Source organism: Ranitomeya variabilis, chromosome 5 (assembly GCF_051348905.1).
Source record: "Ranitomeya variabilis isolate aRanVar5 chromosome 5, aRanVar5.hap1, whole genome shotgun sequence".
Classification (NCBI taxonomy): domain Eukaryota; kingdom Metazoa; phylum Chordata; class Amphibia; order Anura; family Dendrobatidae; genus Ranitomeya; species Ranitomeya variabilis.
This window is the reverse complement of record NC_135236.1, coordinates 498,185,888-498,211,898: the sequence shown is the minus strand read 5'-3', so window position 1 is coordinate 498,211,898 and position 26,011 is coordinate 498,185,888. Positions and strand designations below refer to the sequence as shown.

The 26,011-nt window shown below is 44.4% G+C and overlaps 1 protein-coding gene across 2 annotated transcripts in view; it reads left to right on the top strand.

The window, feature by feature from the left end:
• Positions 1 to 26,011, top strand: part of SLC41A2 (solute carrier family 41 member 2) — a 133,057-nt gene that overhangs the window by 53,767 nt on the left and 53,279 nt on the right. For both annotated transcript variants that reach the window (XM_077265668.1, XM_077265667.1), the window contains exons 6-7: positions 323 to 469; positions 19,411 to 19,558. In XM_077265668.1, coding sequence (XP_077121783.1) covers positions 323 to 469; positions 19,411 to 19,558 — 295 coding nt within the window. The remainder of the gene's footprint in view (positions 1 to 322; positions 470 to 19,410; positions 19,559 to 26,011) is intronic.

Genomic DNA, 26,011 nt, shown 5'->3' with positions numbered 1-26,011 from the left:
GCCATTTCTGGATGGGAAAGTGAACACTTGCCACCCGATTGTGGCTGGAGGTCACAGCGATGGGACCTTACAAGGTCACTTCATCTGTAAGGAAACAAACAGAATTGTGCAAAGTGAAAAAAACTTTGCATTTAATGGATATTACTATAAATCTGATGCTAAACATTAAACTTTGAATAAAAATCATCCCTTTTATGCATTGGTTAAAGTAAGGAAGTACTGTAGCCATTAACCTAAGTGGTTTGGTAAATGAGGTTAATTAAAATCTTTGTATGATCACTTATGTTTGCATTATATAATAACTTTATTTTTCTCACATTAGGTATAATCATGGTAGGTGTGATTGTTGGGTCAAAGAAAACTGGAATAAACCCAGACAATGTCGCCACACCTATTGCTGCCAGCTTTGGCGATCTTATCACGCTTGCCATATTGGCATGGATTAGCCAAGGGCTTTACAGCTGCATTGGTAAGATTAATTAAGAAACAGGTTTTTGAGCACCCATGTACTTTATTTTTTTGACCTTTGTAAAATGACCCTTTTACTGACATCTGACAGATTCTTTCCATTGGTGTATTAGGATACACATTGAGAGACATTACTTGGTCATGCCACTGATCTTGCCCAGCCCAGCGATCATTACTGCAAATCAGTAGTGTTGTGGCTAGAAAACTACTGTGCCCATTTTTTACCTGAAAACTCTTCCTGGCACTTTTCAGGCAGCTGCTTGATCGGCCATAGACAACGATGGACTAACCATGCACCCTCTCAATGAAGCCAAGATGAAGTGGCATAGCACCTTCCTTAGCACATGGCAGCTTGACTCTATATGTGTGTGTGTGTATATATATATATATATATATATATATATATATATATATATATATATATATATATATATATATATATATATATATATATACACACATACATGGCATATATATACAGTTGAAACCAGAAGTTTTCCATCACTATATCAAAAGACACATATGCATGTTTTTCTCAATATCTGACACAAAATTAGAATAAATCTTTTCCATTTTAGGTCAATTATGATTACCATAATCTATATATATAATTGAATTGTCTAAGGGGTTTTCTGTCTGTCTGTCCTGGAAATCCCGCGTCTCTGATTGGTCGAGGCCTCAAGGCCTCGACCAATCAGCAACGGGCACAGTATTGACGTAGATGTCATAATGGAAATCCCGCGTCTCTGATTGGTCGAGGCCGCCAGCGACGGGCACAGTATCGACGTAGATGTCATAATGGTTGCCATGGCGACGATGATGTCATAAAGGCTGCCTTGACCAATCAGCGACGGGCACAGTCTGCCGCAAATTCTGGAATCATCATTGTCCATATACTACGGGGACATGCATATTCTAGAATACCCGATGCATTAGAATCGGGCCACAGTCTAGTTATTAATATTTGCCAAATGCAGAACAATGAGAGGCAGTGAATGTTTGAAGGCATTTTTATTACTTACTACAAAACTAAAAGTATTTGGTACCATTGCCTTTAAGCTGAATGACTTAGGTCAAACGTTTGTGATATCCTTCCAAAAGCTTCTCACAATAGTTGGTTGGATTCCTGAAAAAACTGGTGTAACTGATCCAGGTTTGTAGGTCGCCTTGCTCTCACCTGCTTTTTCAGCTTTGCCCATAAATGTTCAATAGGATTGAGATCAGGGCTGTGTGATGGCCACTCCAAAACATTGACTTTGTTATCCTTAAAGGGAACCTGTCACCTGTAAAATGCTGTAGATAAGCCGCCGATGTTACCTGAAAGAGGAGAAAAAGACGTTAGATTATACTCACCCAGGGGCGGTCCAGCTGCGGTCCGGTCGGATGGGTGTCTCCGGTCCGCTCCGGCGCCTCCCATCTTCGTTCCATGACGTCCTCTTCGGGTCTTTACGCCGCGGCTCCGGCGCAGGCGGACTTTGTCTGCCCTGTTGAGGGCAGAGCAAAGTACTGCAGTGCGCAGCCGCCGGAAAGGTCAGAGAGGCCGCAGCGTAAAGACCCGAATAGGACGTCATGGAATGAAGATGGGAGGCGCCGGAGCGGACCGGAGACACCCATCCGACCGGACCGCAGCAGGACCGCCCCTGGGTGAGTATAATCTAACTTCTTTTTCTCCTCTTTCAGGTAACATCGGCGGCTTATCTACAGCATTACAGAATGCTGTAGATAAGCCCCTGATGCCGGTGAGCTTACCTCACCAGCCATTTTGGGGGTGACAGGTTCCCTTTAAGCCACTTTGTTACCATTTTGGCAGTATGCTTCGGATCACTGTCCATTTGGAAGACCCATTTCCATCCAAGACTTTAAATTCCTGGATGATGTCTTGAGATGTTGTTTCAGTGTTGCCACGTGATCTTCTTTTCTCATGATGCCATTTTTTGAAGTGTACTAGTCCCTCCTGCAGCAAAACAACACCACAACATGACGCTGCTACCCCCGTGTTTCACAGTTGGGATGGTGTTCTTAGGCTTCCAAGCTTCTCCCTTTTTCCTCCAAACATAACGATGGTCATTATGCCCAAAAAGTTCAATTTTAGTTTCATCAGACCACAGGACATGTCTCCAAAGATTAAGGTCTCTGTTCCTGTGTGAATTTGCCAACATTAATCTGGCTTATTATGTTTCTTTTGGAGTAATGGCTTCTCCCTGTCAGAGTGGTCTTTCAGCCCATGTTGATACAGTACTTGTTTCACTGTGGACATTGACACAATCTGACCAGCTTCCGCTATCATCTTCACAAGGTCTTTTGCTTTTGTCCTTGGGTTGGTATACACATGTCAAACCAATGCACATTCATCTTTGGGACACAGAACCCGTCTCCTTCCTGAGTGGTATGATGGCTGGACACTCCCATCTTCTTTGTACTTGCGTATAATTGTTTGTATAGATGAACGAGGCACCTTCAGTAGTGATGAGCGAGTATATTCATTGCTCGGGTGGTCTCCGAGTATTTGTAAGTGCTCGGAGATTTAGTTTTCCTTGCCTCAACTGCATTATTTTCAGCTGATAGCCAGCTTGAATACATGTGGAGATTACTTAGCAACCAAGCAACCCCCACATGTACTCAGGCTGGCTAGCAGCTGTAAATCATTCAGCTGTGTCAACAAAAACTAAACCTCCGAGCAGTTACAAATACTCAGAGACCACCTGAGCGTGCTTGGGAAAACCCGAGCAACTAGTACATTCGCTCATCACTCACCGTCAGGTATCTTGAAATTGTACCCAAGGAAGAGCCAGACTTGTGCAAGTCCACAATTCTATTCCTAATATCTTGGTTAATTTCTTTAGACTTTCCCATGATGCGACAAAAAGAACCAGTGTATTTCAGGTGTACATTAAAATACATCCACAGGTGTGTCTCTAATTATCTCAGATATGGCATCCTCTAATTATTCCATCAAATTGTGCATTCAGAAAGTCAAATGGCTCTCCTTCCCTTCCGAGCTTTGCCGTTCACCCAAACCGTGGATTTCTCCTTCATATTTTGGGGTCCAATTTTTTTCTGTTACCCTTGTCACAAAAAAAATTGGATCTGAAGTAAATTTTTTGTGAAAAAAAGTTAAATGTTCCTCTTTTTTCACATTCCAAAAGGGGTTAATAAACTATTGAATGTGGTTTTGAGCACCTTGAGGGGTGCAGTTTTTATAATGGTGTCACTTTTGGGTATACTATTTGGGTATTGGAAGCATCCCCAGATAATCACAGATCTTCCACCAAATTTCACAGTGGGTGCAAGACACTGTGGCTTGTACGCCTCTCCAAGTCTCTGTCTAACCATTAGATGACCAGATGTTGATCTGGGGATGCTTCAGCATGGCTAGAATTGGGCAGGTTGTTTTTTGTGAAGGACATATGAATCAAGCCGCATTCAAGGTTATCCTGAATAAACAGTTGATTCCTTCTGCTCAGGCAATGTTCCCCAACTCTCTGGACTGTTTTTACTCGGACTCCCATGACAGCACGACGAGAGGGGATCCGCCCATTAGGAACAGGAAACCTACAGATACAAAAGGGCGGCACCTCTCCCCTGCATCAGTTGGTTTCCTGTTCCTAAAGGGACGGGTGCCTACAGATTAACTAAAGGAGCCCAGGCCGGCCGGACCGAATCTGGTAGCGAGGGGGTCTCCTACCTCGGCCGGTGCGGAGAACCCTGGAGACGCCACGGTGGTCCTGGCTGGACTGCACGCGGTGGCGTTCGCAGCAGGGAGCGGAGTCCGGAGGATTTCCTGCCTCCATCAGCGTCGGCGCCGGTAAGTATACCCATTGGTGGTGCAGCGGTGTGGTGAATGTGGGGTGCCGGCGTCAGGGCTGTCTGGGTGAACTCCCGGAGCGCTGCGGTCCGTTCCCGGCGTCCTGCACCGCTCTCAGCGTGTGCTGGAGCGTTTCCGGGTGCAGTGACGTGAGGGGGCGGAGTTAGCAGCTGCTTCCGGGTCGCCGGGTGTCTGCGCATGCGCAGTCGATCCAAGATGGCGGCGCCCATAGCATCCTGATGCCGGTTTTCTCCCACATGGTTCCTGCCTCCCTGCGGTATCCTGAGCCAATGGGGCAGCGTCTGACCTATCTGCTGACCGGATCCAAGGGGGATTTAAGCAGGTGACAACTACAGAGCCCTGCTTTTGGTCGCAAATCATCATGGAGAGTGGTGGTGAGCAGCAGCAGCAGCAGCAGCAGCAGCAGCTAGATGAGGTGCGTCAGAAGCCCAAAGACAGAAGCGACCAGTCCAGTCGAAGAAGCTCGTCCGCAAAAGGATCCAGAGCTTCGGCTAGGAAAGAACCCCCTCGTATTCCGGTATTTACTTTGGCGCACGGGTAAGTGATCTACGTGAAAGTTCACTCTGTGACGCAGGCCCCCTATACTTTATCATTCTAGGGGAAGAAAAACACGGACAAGTCAAGGCATAAGGAATGTGCCCTCTGTGGGGTCCCCTTACCTGATTCTTGCCCCAAAAAATTATGTGCCCCCTGTATACAACAGACGGTGAGGTCTACAGGAGTGGTTGGGTGGAAGTGACATTAGGTCAGATAGTATTTATCACCTATATTGTCCTCCCCTAGGTAGCGGAAGAATCTGTGAGTGCGGCTAACCTGAAAGAAATGATCCGTTTGGAAGTAAGGGAATCCTTACGGTCCCTGTCCCAAGCGGGAGGTTCCAAACATAGGACCCCTCTGGACTCTAATTCTTCGGAGGAAGAAAGAGAAGAGGGTGCCTATCACTCAAGTCCTTCCTCCTCTTCATCAGATGAGGAGTCTGGACGATTCTGTCTACCCCTGGATAGAATTGACAAAGTCGTCAAGTCTGTTAGAGGCACAATGGGGATAGAAGAGCCCAAACCGCAGCCCTCAAAGCAGGATATGATGTTCAGCGGATTGGATCGTAAGAAACATAGATCTTTCCCGGTGAACGAAAAAATCCAAGACCTGATTCTCCGAGAATGGAAGAAACCCGAGAAAAAGGGTTCCTTACCGCCAGCGTTGAAACGCAGGTACCCTTTCGACGATCCGGTTGTGGAAACATGGGATAAAGCCCCTTAGCTGGATGCGGCGGTGGCAAAAGCGTCGAAGAAGGCCTCATTGCCATTTGAGGATATGGGGACCCTCAAAGACCCCCTTGACAGAAAGGCAGATGCTTTTCTTAAAGGAACCTGGGAGACGGCGGCAGGATCTCTAAGACCAGCAGTTGCCGCGACTTGTACAGCCAGGTCTTTAATGGTCTGGCTGGATCAGTTAGAGTCCCAGCTCAAGGACGGCGCTTCCAGAGATTCCATTCTGAAGGCTTTACCAACAATGCAGAATGCTGCGGCCTTTCTGTCAGACGCATCTGTGGACTCAGTCAGGATGGCGGCTAGAGCGGCAGGACTCTCCAACGTGGCTCGTAGAGCTTTATGGTTGAAGTGCTGGTCTGGCGACATTCAATCCAGAACTAAACTCTGCGCCATTCCGTGTAAAGGAGAATATCTCATTGGACCAACTCTGGATGAGTTGCTAGAGAAAGCGGGGGATGATAAGAAGAAATTTCCCAATCCATCTTCAGCATCCTACCGCAGACCCTTCATTAAAAGGAGATTTGGTCGCGGGAAAAAACGCGGATCCTCACCCTCTAGAGAGAGTTTTAGATGGGAGGACAGACGCGGAAGAGGTACGGGCTATATGTTTCGCCGTTCCTCGAAAGAACAGAAAAAACCGGACCAATGACTAGCGGTCCCCGTGGGGGGTAGACTGTCAGCTTTCTCATCAGCTTGGTTTGACATTACAAACAGTAAATGGGTCCGAGGCATCATAGCGAAAGGTCTAAGACTGGACTTTGATCACTGGCCTCGAGATAAATTTTATTTAACCCCTTTACGTTCCTCCCCCCTTGAGCAAGCAGCCTTGGAAGCAGAGGTCACAAACTTATGCTTCAAGAATGTTTTGGTTGAAATTCCAGTATCAGAAAGAGGGAGAGGATTTTACTCTCCTCTCTTTCTGATCAAGAAGCCAGACGGATCATTTAGAACGATCATAAATCTTAAAGGCCTTAATAATTTTCTGACCAATGAATCGTTCAAGATGGAATCAATTGGTTCAGCAATAAAAATGTTGTTTAAACACTGCTTCATGGTAGTTGTAGATCTAAAGGACGCGTACTATCATGTCCCAATACATGAAGACTTCCAGAGATTCCTGAGGGTAGCTGTGTCAATGGGGGGACAAATTCGTCATTTCCAGTTTAGAGCTCTTCCCTTTGGCTTATCAGCGGCTCCTAGGGTGTTTACCAAGATAGTGGCCGAAGTCATGGCGCACTTACGAGAGTCTGACATCTTAATTGTCCCCTATTTGGATGATTTCCTTATAGTTGGGAATTCAGCAGACCATTGCCTCTCTCAGCTACAGACAACCACAACCAAACTTGAGCATCTGGGGTGGATTGTGAATTATGAAAAATCCCGATTACAGCCCCAGAAAATACAGAGATTCTTAGGACTGTTGTTAAATTCAGAGACCCAACAGTGTTGTCTTCCGCCCGACAAGTTATTACACATCCAACAACAGGTGTCTAGAGCAACTGATAATCCATCCATGACACTTAGACAGGCTATGTCACTGTTAGGATCTCTAACCTCGTGCATTCCTGCTGTCCGGTGGGCCCAATTTCACACCAGACCCTTACAATCCGAGGTACTGGTTAATGACAGAATCTTGCAAGGCTCATTGCAAAGTCAGATTACTTTGGGTCCAGAAGCACTGACATCTCTTAGATGGTGGCTAGTCACTGACAATTTATCGGCAGGAGTTCCCTGGGTGACACAGGCGACACGTATTGTAACGACAGACGCTAGCCCTTCAGGTTGGGGAGCACACATGGACGACATGATAGTTCAGGGTCTATGGGACCCCTTAACATCAGCCTCCTCCAACCAAAAAGAATTAATGGCGGTTGAACTGTCAGTTAAAAAATTACTCTCATATCTGCAGGGTCACCACGTCAAGATCCTCTCGGACAACCAGGTGGCGGTCGCGTACATAAATCACCAGGGTGGAACTCATTCCGAATCATTGATGAGGGTGACAGATCGTCTATTCCAGACTGCGGAAGACCATTTTCTATCTTTAACCGCACTGCACATAAGAGGAAAAGAAAATGTAAAAGCGGACTTTCTAAGCCGCAACACCCTGAGACAAGGGGAGTGGTCTCTAAACAGTCTTGTGTTCGACCAGATTGTCCACAAATGGGGACATCCAGAGGTGGATTTATTTGCCACCAGGGACAATCGAAAGACAGTAAAATTCTGTTCCCTAAATCCCAGGGAGAATCCTCTAGCGGTAGATGCCTTTCTGATCAGTTGGAACTTTCGGCTGGCTTATGCGTTCCCCCCGCTGGCCTTGATACCTCTGGTAATCAGGAAGATAAGAGAGGATCGGGCAAGAGTTATTTTGATTGCCCCATTTTGGCCCAGAAGGGCCTGGTTCACCTGGCTCAGGATCATGTCAGTGGAGGACCCCTGGGTGCTTCCGGACATCCCAGATTTGCTCCACCAGGGTCCGATCAGCCATCCTCAAGTAAAGAATCTCCATTTAACGGCATGGAGTTTGAGAGGGCGTTACTGAGGGACAAAGGGTTCTCCCCAAATTTGATTGAAACCCTTATGAAAAGTAGAAAGCAGATTACAACAACAATCTATGCTAGAACCTGGCGGAAATTCCTAGCCTCTTCTGACTTTAATTTAGAAGAGGGAATTCCTATAAAACAGATCTTAGAATTCCTGCAAAGGGGCTTAGAGCTAGATCTATCCACTAGTACCCTAAGGGTACAAGTCTCGGCCCTAGGGGCCTTGTTTTCCTGTAACATCGCCAATAATTATTGGATCTCAAGGTTCATTAAAGCTTCTAGCAGGGCTAGACCCATACATAAGGATAGATCTATGCCGTGGGATCTTAATCTAGTCCTGTCAGCATTGACTAGAGAGCCGTTTGAACCATTACAATCAGCTTCAATCAAGGCCCTATCCCTTAAAACAGCATTTCTGGTAGCGATAACATCTGCCCGTAGGGTAGGGGACATACAAGCTCTCTCCAGAATTTCCCCTTACACAGAGTTTCTGCCAGATAGGGTAGTCCTCAGACCGGACCCAGCCTATTTACCAAAAGTGTCATCACGGTTTCACAGGTCACAGGAGATAGTTTTACCATCCTTTCTTCCCAATCCCTCCAACCCTAAAGAAGAGCTACTCCATACACTAGACGTTAGGAGATGCCTGTTAGAATACATCTCTGTTACTGATACATGGAAAAAAGATAATGCGTTATTTTTATCTTTCCAAAACCCTAGAAAGGGACTCAGAGTATCAAAGTACACACTAGCGAAGTGGATTAGGGAGGCTATCTCTTTGGCTTATACTGCAGGTGGGGGTCCGACTCCGCAGAATCTGAGGGCGCATTCCACCAGAGCCATGGCTACATCCTGGGCGGAAAGATCTGGAGTATCAATCGACCAGATATGTAAGGCGGCCACATGGTCATCCCCGTCCACCTTCTTTAAACACTATAGGTTGGATTTAGGGGCCTCCTCTGATCTCACCTTCGGGTTAAGGGTGCTGCAAGCTATAGTCCCTCCCTAAGGTAGTGTTACATCTCTGTAATTCTCTCGTCGTGCTGTCATGGGAGTCCGAGTAAAGCATTAAGCTACTTACGGTAGCGGCATTTCTCGGAGGCCCATGACAGCACCCTTAGTTCCCTCCCTATTCACGTGGGGGTTGCACCTCCTATAATGTATATATCTCACGTATGATACCCAGTTCCAATATATGGGTTATAATATTGTATATAAACTGTATATAATGTATATTTTTGTGTGCCACTAACCGCGGTAGTCCTCTCAAGGCTCTGAAATACAACTGATGCAGGGGAGAGGTGCCGCCCTTTTGTATCTGTAGGTTTCCTGTTCCTAATGGGCGGATCCCCTCTCGTCGTGCTGTCATGGGCCTCCGAGAAATGCCGCTACCGTAAGTAGCTTAATGCTTTTCCAGCAGGACAATGCGCCATGCCACACAGCTAGGTCAATCAAGGTGTGGAAGAAGGACCACCACATCAAATCCCTGTCATGGCCAGCCCAATCTCCAGACCTGAACCCCATTGAAAACCTCTGGAATGTAATCAGGAGGAAGATGGATAGTCACAAGCCATCAAACAAAGAAGAACTGCTTACATTTTTGTACCCGGACTGGCATAAGGTCACCCAAAAGCAGTGTGAAAGACTGATGGAAAGCATGCCAAGACGCATGAAAGCTGTGATTAAAAATCATGGTTATTCCACAAAATATTGATTTTTGAATTCTTCCGGAGTTAAAACATTAGTATTGTTGTTTCTAAATGATTATGAACTTTTTTTTTTTTTTTTTGCATTATTTGAGGTCTGCAAGCAATGCATTTTTTTGTTATTTTGACCATTTCTCATTTTCAGAAAATAAATACAAAATTTATTGCTTGGAAATTCGGAGACATGTTGTCAGAAGTTTATAGAATAAAAGAACAATTTACATTTTACTCAAAAATATACCTATAAAGAGAAAAATCAGACAAACTGAACATTTTGCAGTGGTCTCTTAATTTTTGCCAGAGCATATACCGTATATATCTCACTGTGCATCAACACTCTGCAATTAACAAATACATGAATTCCAGTATCGCTCTATATGTAAACAATGTGGGGTATTTAGTTACCATTTTCTGATCAAAAAGCGTAAAAGCCATCCAATCGTGACACGGTGACCTCCCATGAATGGTCCCTAGCTCTAATACCTCATCTTAACATGTTCCCAGATACGCCTCAAATGAAGTGAAATGGGGAAAAAGATAGGAACCAGGCTAAGCTTGTAATGAAATATTTTGGGATAGATGGGTGGATAAAGGGTGCACAGCCCTGGAGCCTGGAGGGGGGCCTACCCCCAATATAAACATTAAAAAAAAGTTCATGCACTCCCTAAGGCTAAGTGCACACGTTGCAGAATTGCCGCGGAAATTTCCGCGGCAATTCTGCAGCTCCTGCCGCGGGTATATCGCATGCGGAATTGGCATGCATATTCCCGCAGAAAACTAGCGTTTTGCAAGCATAATTAGCTTGCAGAATGCTAGCGTTTTCCAAGCGATCTGTAGCATCGCTTGGAAAACTGATTGACAGGTTGGTCACACTTGTCAAACATAGTGTTTGACAACTGTGACCAACTTATTACTATTGATGCAGCCTATACCGCATCAATAGTAAAAGATAGAATGTTAAAAATAATTTAAAAATTGGTATACTCACCTTCCGCAAACAGCCGATCTCCTCAGCGGCTTCCAGTTCCTATAGATGCTGTGTGCAGGACCTTCGATGACGTCGCGGTCACGTCATCGCAGGTCCTTCACACACACCATCTATAGGAACGGAAGCGGCCACGTGCACCGCTGAGAGGCGGGAGGACTTCGGGGCCATCAGAGGGTGAGTATATCACGATTTTTTATTTTAATTCTTTTTTTTTTAACAATTATATGGTGCCCAGTCTGTGGAGGAGAGTCTCCTCTCCTCCACCCTGGGTACCAACCGCACATGATCTGCTTACTTCCCACATGGTGTGCACAGCCACATGCGGAAAGTAAGCAGATCAATGCATTCCTAGGTGTGTGGAATCCCCGCAATTCCGCAAATTTAATGAACATGCTGCGTTTTTTTCTGCAATGCGATTCCGCTCAGGAAAACAACGCAGCATGTGCACAAAAAATGCGGATTGCATTCTATTAAATAGGATGCTTAATGTGCGCGTTTTTTTTCGTGATTTTATAGCATTTTTATAGCGAAAAACCGCGAAAAAAAACGTGAAAAATCTGCTACATGTGCACACAGCCTAAGTATTAAATACGCTCAAATACAACACTGCGGCCAATATACAAACATGTGTGTTTGTTTTTTTTATTGTCAAATTAATCCTCCTGACCTTCAGGTAACATGAATCGGAGACCTGACTACAAACACCTGTCTTCTACTTTGAAACGTTGCAGAGTTTAAGAGTAAAACAAAGTGAAATAAAGGATGCCCATTTATTTCACTCTTTTGTAGCTGCTGGTCATCTTTTTTATTTTATGAAGGTGTGCTTTTTCATTACACTTGTAGAGAATTCCATGTAGGCAAAATGCCTGGAAGTAGAAATCTCTCTCTACCACTGGAGGTCCCTGCAGTCCATGGGACCCGCACATGTGTGATTGTAGTGCAGCAATAGCAATGAGAGCAGTGTTACTAGAATAATTAAGTGTTGTAATTAAACAGGAAGCAAGTAAGAAAATACAAAACATCAATTCCAACTTACCTTTTTTCTTGTTTTTTTATATTTTTTTACTAATCTATTAGTAGCAAGTAATTAAAAGCACCTGAAATAATTAAACACCGAATACGTGCTCATAGCCAGGGGTTGTGCCCCAATCACAATTTGTTATCTTTTGCACGGGATTGGTAACAAGTTGCTGATTGTTGTTGGTTCCACCGCTTGGGACTTGGGACCCCAGTCTTATGATCGTTACCTGGTCCCAGCAAGGTGAATGAGGTTTCTGAAGTCACGTGCACATGCTTCTTTTTGTTTTCTTTGCAGATATAACCATCAAAGCATTTTTCCAACTCTCCAATACTTTCAGCTTTCAAATGGAAGTAAAAATCAAAAATATGTTGGCCACCACTTTGATTTTTGGTGCAGAAACCCCCCCCAAAAAAAGCAGTGCAAAAATGTGACATACGAGCATACTGTTATAGTTGGCTTCTGTGCCATAGAAATGAAATGTGGCAAAAAACATTTCTAGCCCTCTTCGACATGATTTTAGTTTTACATTAATTGCCACTATTTTGGACAATTAAAAACATTTTTAGCACTTGCCTGGTGGGAGAACTGTTCCCTATGTCCCAGCTCAGCACTGTCTGGTCTGTTCAGGGGGATTTATTTATTTAATCGTATGAACATATATTTTAACATCATATAAGAATAAATAACAAACAATAAACAGTGATTTGAAAGGGGACAAAGGAACAGAAATCCGAGTCGAAATGATGTAAAATATATTGACCAAGAGATCTAGATGTAATTTAATTGTTTGGTCGTCAAAATTGTTAGTCCTTTAGCGTTACCCAGGGTGCACCACGTGGAGGCGGACTAACGTTGCACCCCATGCAGGGGGAAAAGGGGATAATCTGGAAATGCTTACTGGTTTGGACAGCTGATGTCTGCGCTCGGATCATGCTGTAATAATGGTAACACATGCACAAGCTGATTGACACTTAGCAGGAGGCTCAGCTATAGTCTTTGGAAGCAGGTCTCTAGCATATCCACGTGCGGGTCTGTCAAATTCCGTCCTGATTCGCAGCATTTTATTTTCCGCAGCATGTCAATTCTTTCTGCGGATCTGCAGCGTTTCTGCACCCATTGACTTACATTGAGTCAGTCAAATCCGCAGCCAAACCGCAGGTGTAAAAAAGTTTGCGGATTTGCATGCCAAAACCCTGCAGAAAGGAAATGATGTCAGAAGGAGGAAGAGTGTGTGGGCGGAGAATATGTGTGAGCAGAGAAAATGTGCATGTCTGTCTGTGGGTCCCTGTGTCTGTCTGCGGGTCTCTTTATGCATCTGTCTGTGGGTGTGTGTGTGTGTCTGTTTGCGGCTGTCTGCGGGTGTCTGTGTGTGTACCCAGGTGTCATCTGATGTGACTATTACTCCCATCCGGCTATGTCTGCTGTCAGATATAACAGTGACAGCATGAGCCGATGATGGGAGAGTAGTCCCATCATCTGGCACCTGTGTTCAATTTAAAAAATGTATATATATTTACATAATTACATACACAATAGATATTCACCGAACACCTAATCCCCGACGCCCGTGTCTCCTGCAAGCAATCAAAAATAATAAACCAACATATACTCTCTAAAAGCAAAAAAGGGGAGAAGCCAGCACTGCTTATGGTCAGGACACAATACATAAAGTGCACATGCACATACTGAATTCTATCTGTATTTCAAATATGAGACATTTAGCAAACAATTGATCAATTCTTTGAGCTGCCCCGCGACTTCACGGCATTCTCATAATGGGGCAGTCCTACTCTACGTATTTTATTTACATTGTGCCATTACGGCCTCCTAAATGTATTAAGAGTAAAAAAAAAGGAAAGACCACATTAAATAACATTACCACTATATGCAGACTGTACCTGGAGCATTTCAGAATCACTCCCTTGGTGCCGGGAAGGGCAAGCGCAGGCCAGATCTGAAATGTCCACACAGGACCTGATCGGCTTTTACCTGCGCTTGCATTTCCCGGCACCAAGGGAGTGATTCTGAAATGCTCCAGGTACAGCTTGCATGTTATGGTAATGTTATATATGTGGTCTTTCCTTTTTTTTTTTTTACTCTTAATACATTTAGGAGGCCGTAATGGCACAATGTAAATATGTGGTCTTTCCTTTTTTTTTTTTTTTCTCACTCTTAATACATTTAGGAGGCCGTAATGGCACAATGTAAATAAAATACGTAGAGTAGGACTGCCCCATTATGAGAATGCCGTGAAGTGGCGGGGTAGCTCAAAGAATTGATCAATTGTTTGCTAAATGTTTCATATTTGAAATACAGATAGAATTTAGTATGCGCATGTGCACCTCATGTATTGTGTCCTGACCATAAGCAGTGCTGGCTTCTCTTTTTTGTTTTTACAACATATACTCTCTGTCCGCCGTAGTCGATTTAATAATGAGTGTCCCACGATGATCTCACGTGTTGCATCGGGAGATGATCATTCCTTCAGTGAATCACTGAGTTGACACGAGTTCACCGGAGTTCATCAGTTGATCAGTTCCGGTGCACTCACTTGCGGCACCGCTGCATGAGAAAATTCTCACACAGCGGTTCCGTAAATGAGAGCACCGGAGCTGATGAACTCCAGTGAACTCTCAGTGATACACTGCAGGAGAGATTACCTCCTGTCAGTGTATCGCCGGAGGCCATGTAGAGTCGTCACATCTCCCGATGCGACTGTTCTACATGTGAGATCGTCGTGGGACACTCGGTAATGGACTACGTCGGACAGGGAGTATATGTTGGTTTATTATTTTATTTTTGTTGCAGGAGACGTGGGTGTCAGGAATTAAGTGTTCAGTAAGTATAGTAAATTAAGATTCAATAAAGGAGTCTATGTGATTATTTCAAATAAAGGACTTTATTCTGGCCGTGTCTTTATTTACCATGTAACTATAGGATTAGTAATGTATAGGTGTCTTATAGACGCCTCTCCATTACTAACCTGTGGGCTTGATGTCACCTGACAATACAAAGGTGACATCAACCCCACAAATATGAACCCCACTTGCCACCGCTACAGGGCAAGTGGGAAGAGCGAGGCTAAGTTTCAGAATTGGCGCATCTATAAGATGCGCCATTTCTGGGATGGCTGAGAGCTGATGTTTTTAGCCTGGGGGGGTACCAGTATCCATAGCCTCTTCCCAGGCTATTAACATCAGCCTGCAGCGGTCTGACTAGCCTTTGCTGGTTTGATTTTATAGGGGGACCCCATGTCAATTTTTTTCTGGGGTTCCCCAGTAAACTAGCCAGTAAAGGCTAAGCAAACAGCTGTGAGCTGATATTAATAGCCTGAGAACCTTTATGGCGGTTGGCTCCTTCCCAGAATATTAACATCTACCCTCAGCCGTTGGCTTTCCCTCTGCTGGTTATTAAAATTATGCGGGAGCCCACGCAATTTTTTTTTACATTTTTTTTTAAATAAACATACTGCATTTCACGCAGATTTCTGACAGTTGCTTTTTTGTTACAGCATATATAGGTTAATTATGTGGGGGTATGTTCCCACAGTCAGTAAACGCTGCTGGTTAGATGCTGCATACATCCGCAGCGTTCAGCCCGCAGCGGCTAGATATTACAGCATAGTGGATGGGATTTCAAGAAAACCCATCTCCACTATGTTTGCTCAGACGCCTACGGCTTCCTAGCGGAGACGGACATTCAGCGTGTCTTTCCAGACCGCAGCATGTACAGTGGGGCAAAAAAGTATTTAGTCATTCAGCAATAGTGCAAGTTCCACCACTTAAAAAGATGAGAGGTGTCTGTAATTTACATCATAGGTAGACCTCAACTATGGGAGACAAACTGAGAAAAAAAAATCCAGAAAATCACATTGTCTGTTTTTTTATCATTTTATTTGCATATTATGGTGGAAAATAAGTATTTGGTCAGAAACAAAATTTCATCTCAATACTTTGTAATATATCCTTTGTTGGCAATGACAGAGGTCAAACGTTTTCTGTAAGTCTTCACAAGGGTTGCCACACACTGTTGTTGGTATGTTGGCCCATTCCTCCATGCAGATCTCCTCTAGAGCAGTGATGTTTTTGGCTTTTCGCTTGGCAACACGGACTTTCAACTCCCTCCAAAGGTTTTCTATAGGGTTGAGATCTGGAGACTGGCTAGGCCACTCCAGGACCTTGAAATGCTTCTTACGAAGCCACTCCTTCGTTGCCCTGACGGTGTGCTTTGGATCATTGTCATGTTGAAAGACCCAGCCACGTTTCATCTTCAATGCCCTTGCTGATGGAAGGAGGTTTGCACTCAAAATCTCACGATACATGGCCCCATTCATTCTTTCATGTACCCGGATCAGTCGTCCTGGCCCCTTTGCAGAGAAACAGAACCAAAGGATGATGTTTCAACCACCACCCTTTACAGTAGGTATGGTGTTTGATGGATGCAACTCAGTATTCTTTTTCCTCCAAACACGACAAGTTGTGTTTCTACCAAACAGTTCCAGTTTGGTTTCATCAGACCATAGGACATTCTCCCAAAACTCCTCTGGATCATCCAAATGCTCTCCAGCAAACTTCAGACGGGCCCGGACATGTACTGGCTTAAGCAGTGGGACACGTCTGGCACTGCAGGATCTGAGTCCATGGTGGCGTAGTGTGTTACTTATGGTAGGCCTTGTTACATTGGTCCCAGCTCTCTGCAGTTCATTCACTAGGTCCCCCCACGTGGTTCTGGGATTTTTGCTCACCGTTCTTGTGATCATTCTGACCCCACGGGGTGGGATTTTGCGTGGAGCCCCAGATCGAGGGAGATTATCAGTGGTCTTGAATGTCTTCCATTTTCTATTTATTGCTCCCACTGTTGATTTCTTCACTCTAAGCTGGTTGGCTATTGCAGATTCAGTCTTCCCAGCCTTGTGCAGGGCTACAATTTTGTTTCTGGTGTCCTCTGACAGCTCTTTGGTCTTCACCATAGTGGAGTTTGGAGTCAGACTGTTTGAGAGTGTGCACAGGTGTCTTTTTATACTGATAACAAGTTTAAACAGGTGCCATTACTACAGGTAATGAGTGGAGGAAAGAGGAGACTCTTAAAGAAGAAGTTACAGGTCTGTGAGAGCCAGAAATCTTGATTGTTTGTTTCTGACCAAATACTTATTTTCCACCATAATATGCAAATAAAATGATAAAAAAACAGACAATGTGATTTTCTGTATTTTTTTTGTCTCAGTTTGTCTCCCATAGTTGAGGTCTACCTATGATGTAAATTACAGACGCCTCTCATCTTTTTAAGTGGTGGAACTTGCACTATTGCTGACTGACTAAATACTTTTTTGCCCCACTGTATATTTATAAATATCATCAGTCCAATGTATTGGACGGGGTGATTCTGCACGGTTCAATGAACACATGCGGAATAACCTACGTTCAAAAGCCTGCAGCGCTTTGAACAGAGCAGACGTGCTGCGTCCAAAGCGCTGCCGATTACTAACCGTGGAGACATACCCTTAATGCTCCTACATTGGCTGGTGTGTGTCTTTATTTATTTAAGGCCCGGGTCACACTTGCGTTTGCAATGTGAGAAACTCGCGCGAGTCTCTCGCGTCAATACCCGGCAGTGCCGCCGGCACTCGGGACCGGAGCATTCAGCTGTATGTATTTCTATGCAGCTGAACACTCCGGTCCGAGTGCCAGCGGCAGTGCCGGGTATTTATGCGAGAGACTCACGCGAGTTTCTCACATTGCAAACGCAAGTGTGACCCCGGCCTAATATTAATGAGGGTGTCTGGCTGAAGAGTTTGAACAAGGAAATGACATCCCAATTCTTTTTCTTTCTTTTCTTTTAATAATATATCTTTATTTAGCTCTATGGATTTACAAAAACGCATTAAAATCCGCATCAAACCTGCATAAAAACCGTGCGGATTTTCAACTGCGTTTTCTGCCAAGAGAGGCAGAAACCGCACAGAATTTTACACAAGAAAATCCGCAATGTGTGCACATAGCCTACAAGTATCATGAAGTAAAAAGCCATTACCAATTTAACTGGCCAACCATATATTTATCCTAAATAATGGTACTTTTCCCCCTGTGGTATAAGATTTTCAAAGTAAAATGTGTTGGCACCTTTTGGGAGTTTAACCTCCGTAATATATGGTAATATAACATCCTACTTCTGTTGCATTGTGAAGTAAAATATTTTTTTTAAATGTTTTCTAAACTTTGGGTCCATCTTCTACTTATTCTTTGGGTCCGTCATATATGGTGCTTCCTATCATCCGGAAGATATGGTAAATTATTACTCAACATTCACCTAGGATATTTTATCTCTTTGCTGTTGAAATACACAGATGTGCTGTGACACAAGAAAGGCCGCATGTCACAAACCGTGTGCCAATTCTAGCCCATTGTACATATAGGACTGTACGGGAATTACCTAATTCAGAATACATGGTGGTGATGGAGTGACAGCAGTGCTAATAAGACTTGCTGTTGTCACCTAGTACATTCAGGAGTATTTGCTACACAATTTGCCTGATCTTTTATTCGTTAGAAACCTAGAAGAAAAGGCAGTGACATCCAATGTGAGCGTTCACGTAGTTGGATTTCAGTTTAACCCCTTCCTGATTTACAGGGCTGTCGTGCCCCCGTGCAGTCAAAACGTGTAAGTATAATTCTCTTTTTAATGGCAGATCACCTAGCACAGCTCTCTGCTGACACAGACTCAACCCGGCTCCCCTGAGATGAGATGGACCTGAAATGTTGAGCTCCATTTCACATAAAACGCTAAACACGGCGCTAAGGCCGGGATCACACATACACGAGATACGGCCGAGTCTCGCAGGTGAAAACCCAGCTCTGGCGCCGGCACTCCGGAGCGGAGCGTGCAGCTCCATGTATTGCTGTGCGGCTGCACGCTCCGGAGTGCCGGCGCCAGAGTTGGGTTTTCACCTGCGAGACTCGGCCGTATCTCGTGTATGTGTGATCCCGGCCTAAAAATGAGCATTGTGTGCAACACTGGGATCTGAATGTAGAAAACCTCCTTACTCCATTTTGGAAAACTGAGACCACTCAATGACATGTAGTTGAGAAGCATGCCAGGAGGATGTATATAAATTATAATGGGAAAAAGTGATGTTTTGTTTTTTCATTCTTTTTTTAATCTTATTGTTATTGTTGTCCCCTTTTGTAAAACAAACAAAAAAGTAGATGCAGATTTTGCCTTTCCACTACCTTAAAGCTTCCTATATGCTGCAAAGAAGGAAAAAAATATTTATTGCGAAATTAATAAATTAAATAATAAAAAAAAAACCTTGATGGTGTCATTCCCAAAAAATGTTGTAATTATGCTGTGGGCATTCCGAGATCTGCGGGCCTTAGCCTTGAGAGGCTTAATCAGGGAGATACTAGACCTGCAATGGCCCCCTATCATATACTCCACATTTGCAGAGCAAACTTCTTCAGTGAAACTGAACTGTCTCTTTGAAGATTTGCGCCTTTGTTCTGCATCCGCACATCTATTAGGTGATTGATTGCATAGTGCTGAACGTTGGCGCGGGAAATTCTCACGGGTAATATTTGTTCTTTGTTCCAGATTCGTACTCATTTGTTTCACCTTTGGTTGGTTCTTTCTTCTTGGCACTAACCCCAATATGGATTGTAGTGGCATCAAAACATCCGGCGACAAAAACTGTTCTGCACTCTGGCTGGGAGCCAGTCATTACTGCAATGCTTATTAGCAGGTTGGTGCTTTTCTTTTTTGCTGTTTTTACTTTTCTGTTCTTGTTTTCAGACAAACATGTAACGTTTTATTTGTTAATTCATTTATGTGAAATGACAGAAGATGTATTTGGTGCAATTATAAAACTGTGCTGTGATCCCTACAGCATCCAAAATATGCCAACTATTGCTGTAAAGGCTGATGCCCATTTTAGTTGCTCGAAAACATTTTTGTGGAGCTTTCTTGTATATTTTTTATCTACTAGATATCTTACTGTACCAGTACATGCAATTTTGTAAAACTCTGCTCAGCCCAGCAGGATGCCTCCAATTCACGCCGTTTCGGGAAGATGACGAATGTCAATAAATATATAGAGAGATATTATCCTACATTTCCCAACATATGGTTAAACTATCAGCAGGAGGCAAATGAAATCTCTCCATGATGTTTTTCCAAACACACAGTCATGTACATTTGTCATATGATGTGACAGATTGACGGGGACTGTTTATGCACTATACATAAAGGGTAAGAAAGCAGAAAAATTTAGATTTATGTATTTCTTTAGAATGATGAGCGCAAACACTGTTTATTGCAGATACAATGATAAGAATCTAAAATAAGTTTGCCAAATTTGTTCCCTGATTTATTTATCAATTTAATTTTTTTTTAATCAAGTAGCTTTTGTTAAAACAATTAACAGAATTAACAGCAGAATATTTTGTAATAACAGTATTTCTTTGTACAATACATACAAATGAACTGCAAGTGTGTATAGTATACCCAGTATTTGCTTACATATTTGAACCATATTCATTTTCCGCTTCTAACCACCCCTCCCCACTGAACACCCCCCTCCCTTTTATTTGCTGCACACAACATAGGTCAGGACTAATTAAAAGGAAAAAGCAGTACATTAAGATTCAATACTATCTATCTCGTATTCCTGGCAATAGAATAATTTAGAACTGTCAAAGTATTAATAAATTGAAAATCGCATCTCTTGCCAAAATGTAAGACCCTACTGCAGGACATCTAATCCAATCACACAATAGTTTCCCAAATTTAGCAATTGCTCCCCTTTTGGTATATATTTTATTTCACTTCAAAATTGTGTTGTTCAGACTTCAAATTATTTCATCCATAGAGGGAAGAACATTCGCCAAGCACCAGATTTAAGACTAAGTGGGATTTAAATGCTAAAGACCTCCATAACTAGTCTAACAACACTCTCCCATAACTTACCCAATTGAGGACATGCCCAAAAGATATGAATCAAGTCAGCTCATTCCTCCCCACATCTAGGACAGCGATCGTCTACTCTGACGTTCATTTTACATAAAGCTTTTGGGTTTCAATAGACCCTGTGCACTAGAAACAATTGAGAACGTCTCTGGTCTGTATTAATCGATACCTTTCCAATTGATTACAGAACATAATCCCACTCCTCAGATGATATATGTCCCATGTGTAAGATGCCCAAGCGAGGTAATCGTAGATGAGCTTCTGTTCCCACTCGTTTTGGCATTCTACTGACAACACGTGTCCCAGTCCTGGTGTGCTGCTGTGTGTGAGGTGCATCTCATTTACTTCAGGGCTGCAGGTCTCTTGTGTTTCCAGGAATCCCTCTTCTGGAACTAGGGCAACAATCAATCCTGGGGCCCCAGGTTCATAAAAACAACCAAACTTTTACTTGGTGAATGGCCGTTTTTACAGGCGGCTATAAAGGATAAGGCCTAATGGGTTGCCATCTTTCCCACTGGTACCTGACACAACTTCAGCCCTGGTTCTCGGTATAGGTAGAACATCCATTTTAGTATCTTCCCTTGCTCTACGGGATCTTCTCCTTTTCTAGTAGCATGCCTGGATTCCATCTCACTCAGCCTCTTCAGGTCTAAGTCCAATTTCTCCTGCAGCTTCGCAGAAGGAGTGTGCCCCTGGGCCCCGACGTCTATCTCGAGGTTCGCAGGATGGCCAAAGGGACTCCTGCGGAGGGGTTCCATGGCAATCCACGGCTCTGAGGTTCTGGGCTCACGCTGTCCCTAGCAGCCCCTGTCCTGAGCCTGTCACTTTTCCCTGCTCAGCACTCACTGTCTCTGTCACTTCCTGTCTATGACACCAATTCAGTTCCCCCTCCCAAACTGGGCCAGCCATTACATTTAATCCTGTCTAACCTAACTGCAGCACCAGTGAATGTTATCCTTTTACAACATACATGAACGTCAAATACTTTGAACCCTTTAGAGTGTCAGGGAGCAAACCATCAGACCCACCACTCCTACACACATCTCTCTCCCACCTTTCCTTAACCACAGCCATTGGGTCTTACAGAATTTCCAGTAACAGAGTTATCTGTTTAATTTTAAAGTGTGCACATGTTCCCATCCCAGAAGGCCATAAAAGTGACAACCTCTATTAATAGTCTCTGATGTGTTTTAGAGAGATTGTCATTCTCCTTACTTCACACAACTATGAAGGGGAATGGATTGTAAAATGTTTTCTGCTGCAGTTACAGTTTTGCAATTTTCAGGTCATTGTGTTTTAAGATTGATCACTTAAAAAGGAGCCCAACAGCAGGTTTTTGCAAATGGTACACAAGTGTAGCGAGGCTGGGGCTGCACGTCAGCTCTTCAGCCTCTCTCCTTTTTTACCCGACAGCCTCTGGTCACTGACTGACAGGTCACTCTTGTCTCCTCCACCCGTGATCCAATCTTGCTGACAGGTTCCCTTTCAACGTGCACCAATGCTCTCTGCTATATAAAGTTGAAAAAACTTGTATTGTAACATTGCAACAGCTAAAATGTTTACAAAAAAAAATTAATTATAAAACCTGTTAGAAAATACTTCTGTATGCATAAGAAAGAATAGGCACCATCAGTTATGTGACCCAACAAGGATGTAGATCACCAATTCCCTAAAACATTAGTGAGAAAAAAAAACGTAAAGAAAAAAGATGGTATTGTAATGCAATGTAACCTCACAAATGACAATTGTCTAGAAAATAGTTACTGAAGAACAACACCTCTCAATTGAAAACATACATGGTTTCAGGTTCATCAAAATAAAATGAACTCTTCCCATAGGTAATACAGAACACTATCCAGAAAATCAAAACCTAGACAGAATAACACAACAAAACAAGAATTGTTTGTTAACAGTATACTTAGGATACATATGGCAAAAATAAAATGCAGGGTACCACAGTGCCGAATTACGGTAGGCTTCAAATCTGTCCACAAAACTTTGTAAACGAAACCTCAAAATATAAACCTAAAATAAGAGAAGTCTGTGCAGGTACCGTATTTTTCGGACCATAAGACGCACCGGACCATAAGACGCACCCCAAATTTTCAGAATAAAAATAAGGAAAAAAAAAAATGTTTAAAATGGGGGTACGTCTTACAGTCCGAATTCAGCTTACCAGTGAAGGGATCGGCACAGGTGGAGAAGTGGTCACAGGGGTCTTTCGGTGGTCCAGGCTGGTGCGTTGGCCTCCAGGAAATCCCATCCCAGGCTGGTGCTCTGTGCTTGGGCAGGGGTGGAGGCTATGTGCTCCGGGGCAGTGGTTGGGCTCCGGGGCAGGGGCTGTGCTGTGGGCAGTGGCTGTGCTGCGGGGCAGGGGCTGTGCTGCGGGCAGTGGCTGTGCTGTAGGCAGTGACTGTGCTGCGGGCAGTGGCTGTGCTACGGGGCAGGGGCTGTGCTACGGGGCAGGGGCTGTGCTACCGGGCAGGGGCTGTGCTGCGGGGCTGTAGCAGCTCTCTGTGCTCAGAGGGGGCTCCGACAGCATTTAGTCAAAGCCCGGAGGCCCCCCTCTCATCCGTTAATGGCATGTTGCGGTGGCCTCCGAGAACATGGGCGCCGGGAAAATGGCCGCCGGGCTGGCACACGCTCAGATACAGATCTTGTTGCCGAGATCTCGCCCCGAGATCTCGGGAGACGAGATCTCGTTGACGAGATTTGAATCTGAGCGTGTGCCAGCCCGGCGGCCATTTTCCCGGCGCCCATGTTCTCGGAGGCCACCGCAACATGCCATTATGAGCGGGGGGGCCTCCGGGCTTTGACGAAATGCCGTCGGAGCCCCCACTGAGCCCAGAGAGCTGCTGCCACAGCCCCGCAGCACAGCCCCTGCCCGCAGCACAGCCGCACCAGCACCAGCATGGGAAGGGAGGCTGCATTGGGACCGCCGCCGCTGAGCCATGATTTGTAAGTGTATTGCGACTCCAAGACGCACCTCCATTTTCCCCTAACATTTTTGGGGAAAAACGTGCGTCTTGTAGTCCGAAAAATACGGTATGTGAAAAATATATGCAATAGTAATGATATACAGCTCTGGCAAAAATGAAGAGACCACCACATCAAAACCCTGTCATGGGCAGCCCAATAACCAGGCCTGAACCCCATTGAAAACCTCTGGAATGTAATCAATGAGGATGATAGATAGTCACAACCCATCAAACTAAGAACTGCTTACATTTTTGCGCCCGAAGCAGTGTGAAAGACTGGTGGAAAGCATGCCAAGACGCATGAAAGCTGTGATTAAAAATCATGGTTATTCCACAAAATATTGATTTCTGAACTCTTCCTGAGTTAACACATTAGATTTGTTGTTTCTAAATGATTATGAACTCGTTTTATTTGCATGATTTGAGGTCTGAAAGCACTGTTTTGTTTTGTTTTTGACCATTTTTTTAGTCAGAAAAAAATACAAAATTTATTGCTTGGAAATTCGGAGACATGTTGTCAGAAGTTTATAGACTAAAGGAACAATTTACATTTTACTCAAAAATATACCGTATATACTCCCGACCCGAATATAAGCCGACCCCCCTAATTTTGCCACAAAAAACTGGGAAAACTTATTGACTCGAGTATAAGCCTAGGGTGGAAAATGCAGCAGCTACCGGTGAATTTCAAAAATAAAAATAGATGCTCCATACCGTTCATTATGGCCCCATAGCTGTGCCATATAGTGCTCTGCACCATTCATTATTGCCCCATAGCTGTACCATAGAAAGCTGTGTCATATAGTGCTCTGCACCGTTCATTATTGCCCCATAGCTGTACCATAGAAAGCTGTGCCATATAGTGCTCTGCACCGTTCATTATTGCCCCATAGCTGTGCCATATAGTGCTCTGCACCGTTCATTATTGCCCCATAGCTGTGCCATATAGTGCTCTGCACCGTTCATTATTGCCCCATAGCTGTGCCATATAGTGCTCTGCACCGTTCATTATTGCCCCATAGCTGTGCCATATAGTGCTCTGCACCGTTCATTATTGCCCCATAGCTGTGCCATATAGTGCTCTGCACCGTTCATTATTGCCCCATAGATGTACCATAGAAAGCTGTGCCATTGCTGCTGCAATAAAAAAAAATGACACACTCACCTCTCTTGCTTGCAGCTCCTCAGCGTCCCGTCTCGGCGTCTCTCCGCACTGACTGATCAGGCAGAGGGCGGCGCGCACACTATATGCGTCATCGCGCCCTCTGACCTGCACAGTCAGTGCGGAGAGACGCCGGGAAGATGGAGCGGCGCCCGGCGTGTGGAACGTGGACAGGTGAATATGTAATACTTACCTGCTCCAGGCGTCCCTGGCTCCTTCCCCCGGACAGCTGGTCTTCGGTGCCGCAGCCTCTTCCTCTATCAGCGGTCACCGTTACCGCTCATTAGAGAAATGAATATGCGGCTCCACCCCTATGGGAGTGGAGTCCATATTCATTTCTCTAATGAGCGGTCCCATGTGACCGCTGAACAGGGGAAGAGCTGCTGCACCCGGAGACCGTGGGTCTGCAGGGACAACGCCAGGAGCCCCGGAAGCAGGTAAGTATGCCTCAGCGCCCTCTCCCCCTCACCCGCCGACCCTGCCGCCGACCGTGACTCGAGTATAAGCCGAGAGGGGCACTTTCAGCCCAAAAATTTGGGCTGAAAATCTCGGCTTATACTCGAGTATATACGGTACCTATAAAGAGCAAAATCAGACAAACTGAACAATTTGCAGTGGTCTCTTTATTTTTGCCAGAGCTGTATATTGAAAAATCCAGAGGAAGAACTTGATCACCTGTTCCATAACATCTGAGATTATTTGGAAATACAAAACCCCGGCACACCTTAGCATGTCCTCATAGGCTACATATAAAAAAAATGGTCCCGCTTCCGGGTCAATTCTTGAAGTTAAAGTGCAATAGTTTTAGGTCCAATCAAAACACAATAGTTCACAGTTCAACATTAATGCACTACTCCAGTGGGTTTTTTTTTTCATTTCAGCACTGGAGTGCAAGTAATCTAAGTTCCCTGTACCTAGCATTTTACTTCTACAGGTTTTGACTTGCTGGATCGTACCTGTGTCTATGAGAGCCAGAACGAGGCCCTCACAAGGTGTGTGCACACACTGCGGATTTTGCTGCGGATCCGCAGCGGATTCGCAGCAGTTTTCCATGAGTTTACAGTACCATTGAAACCTATGGAAACCAAAA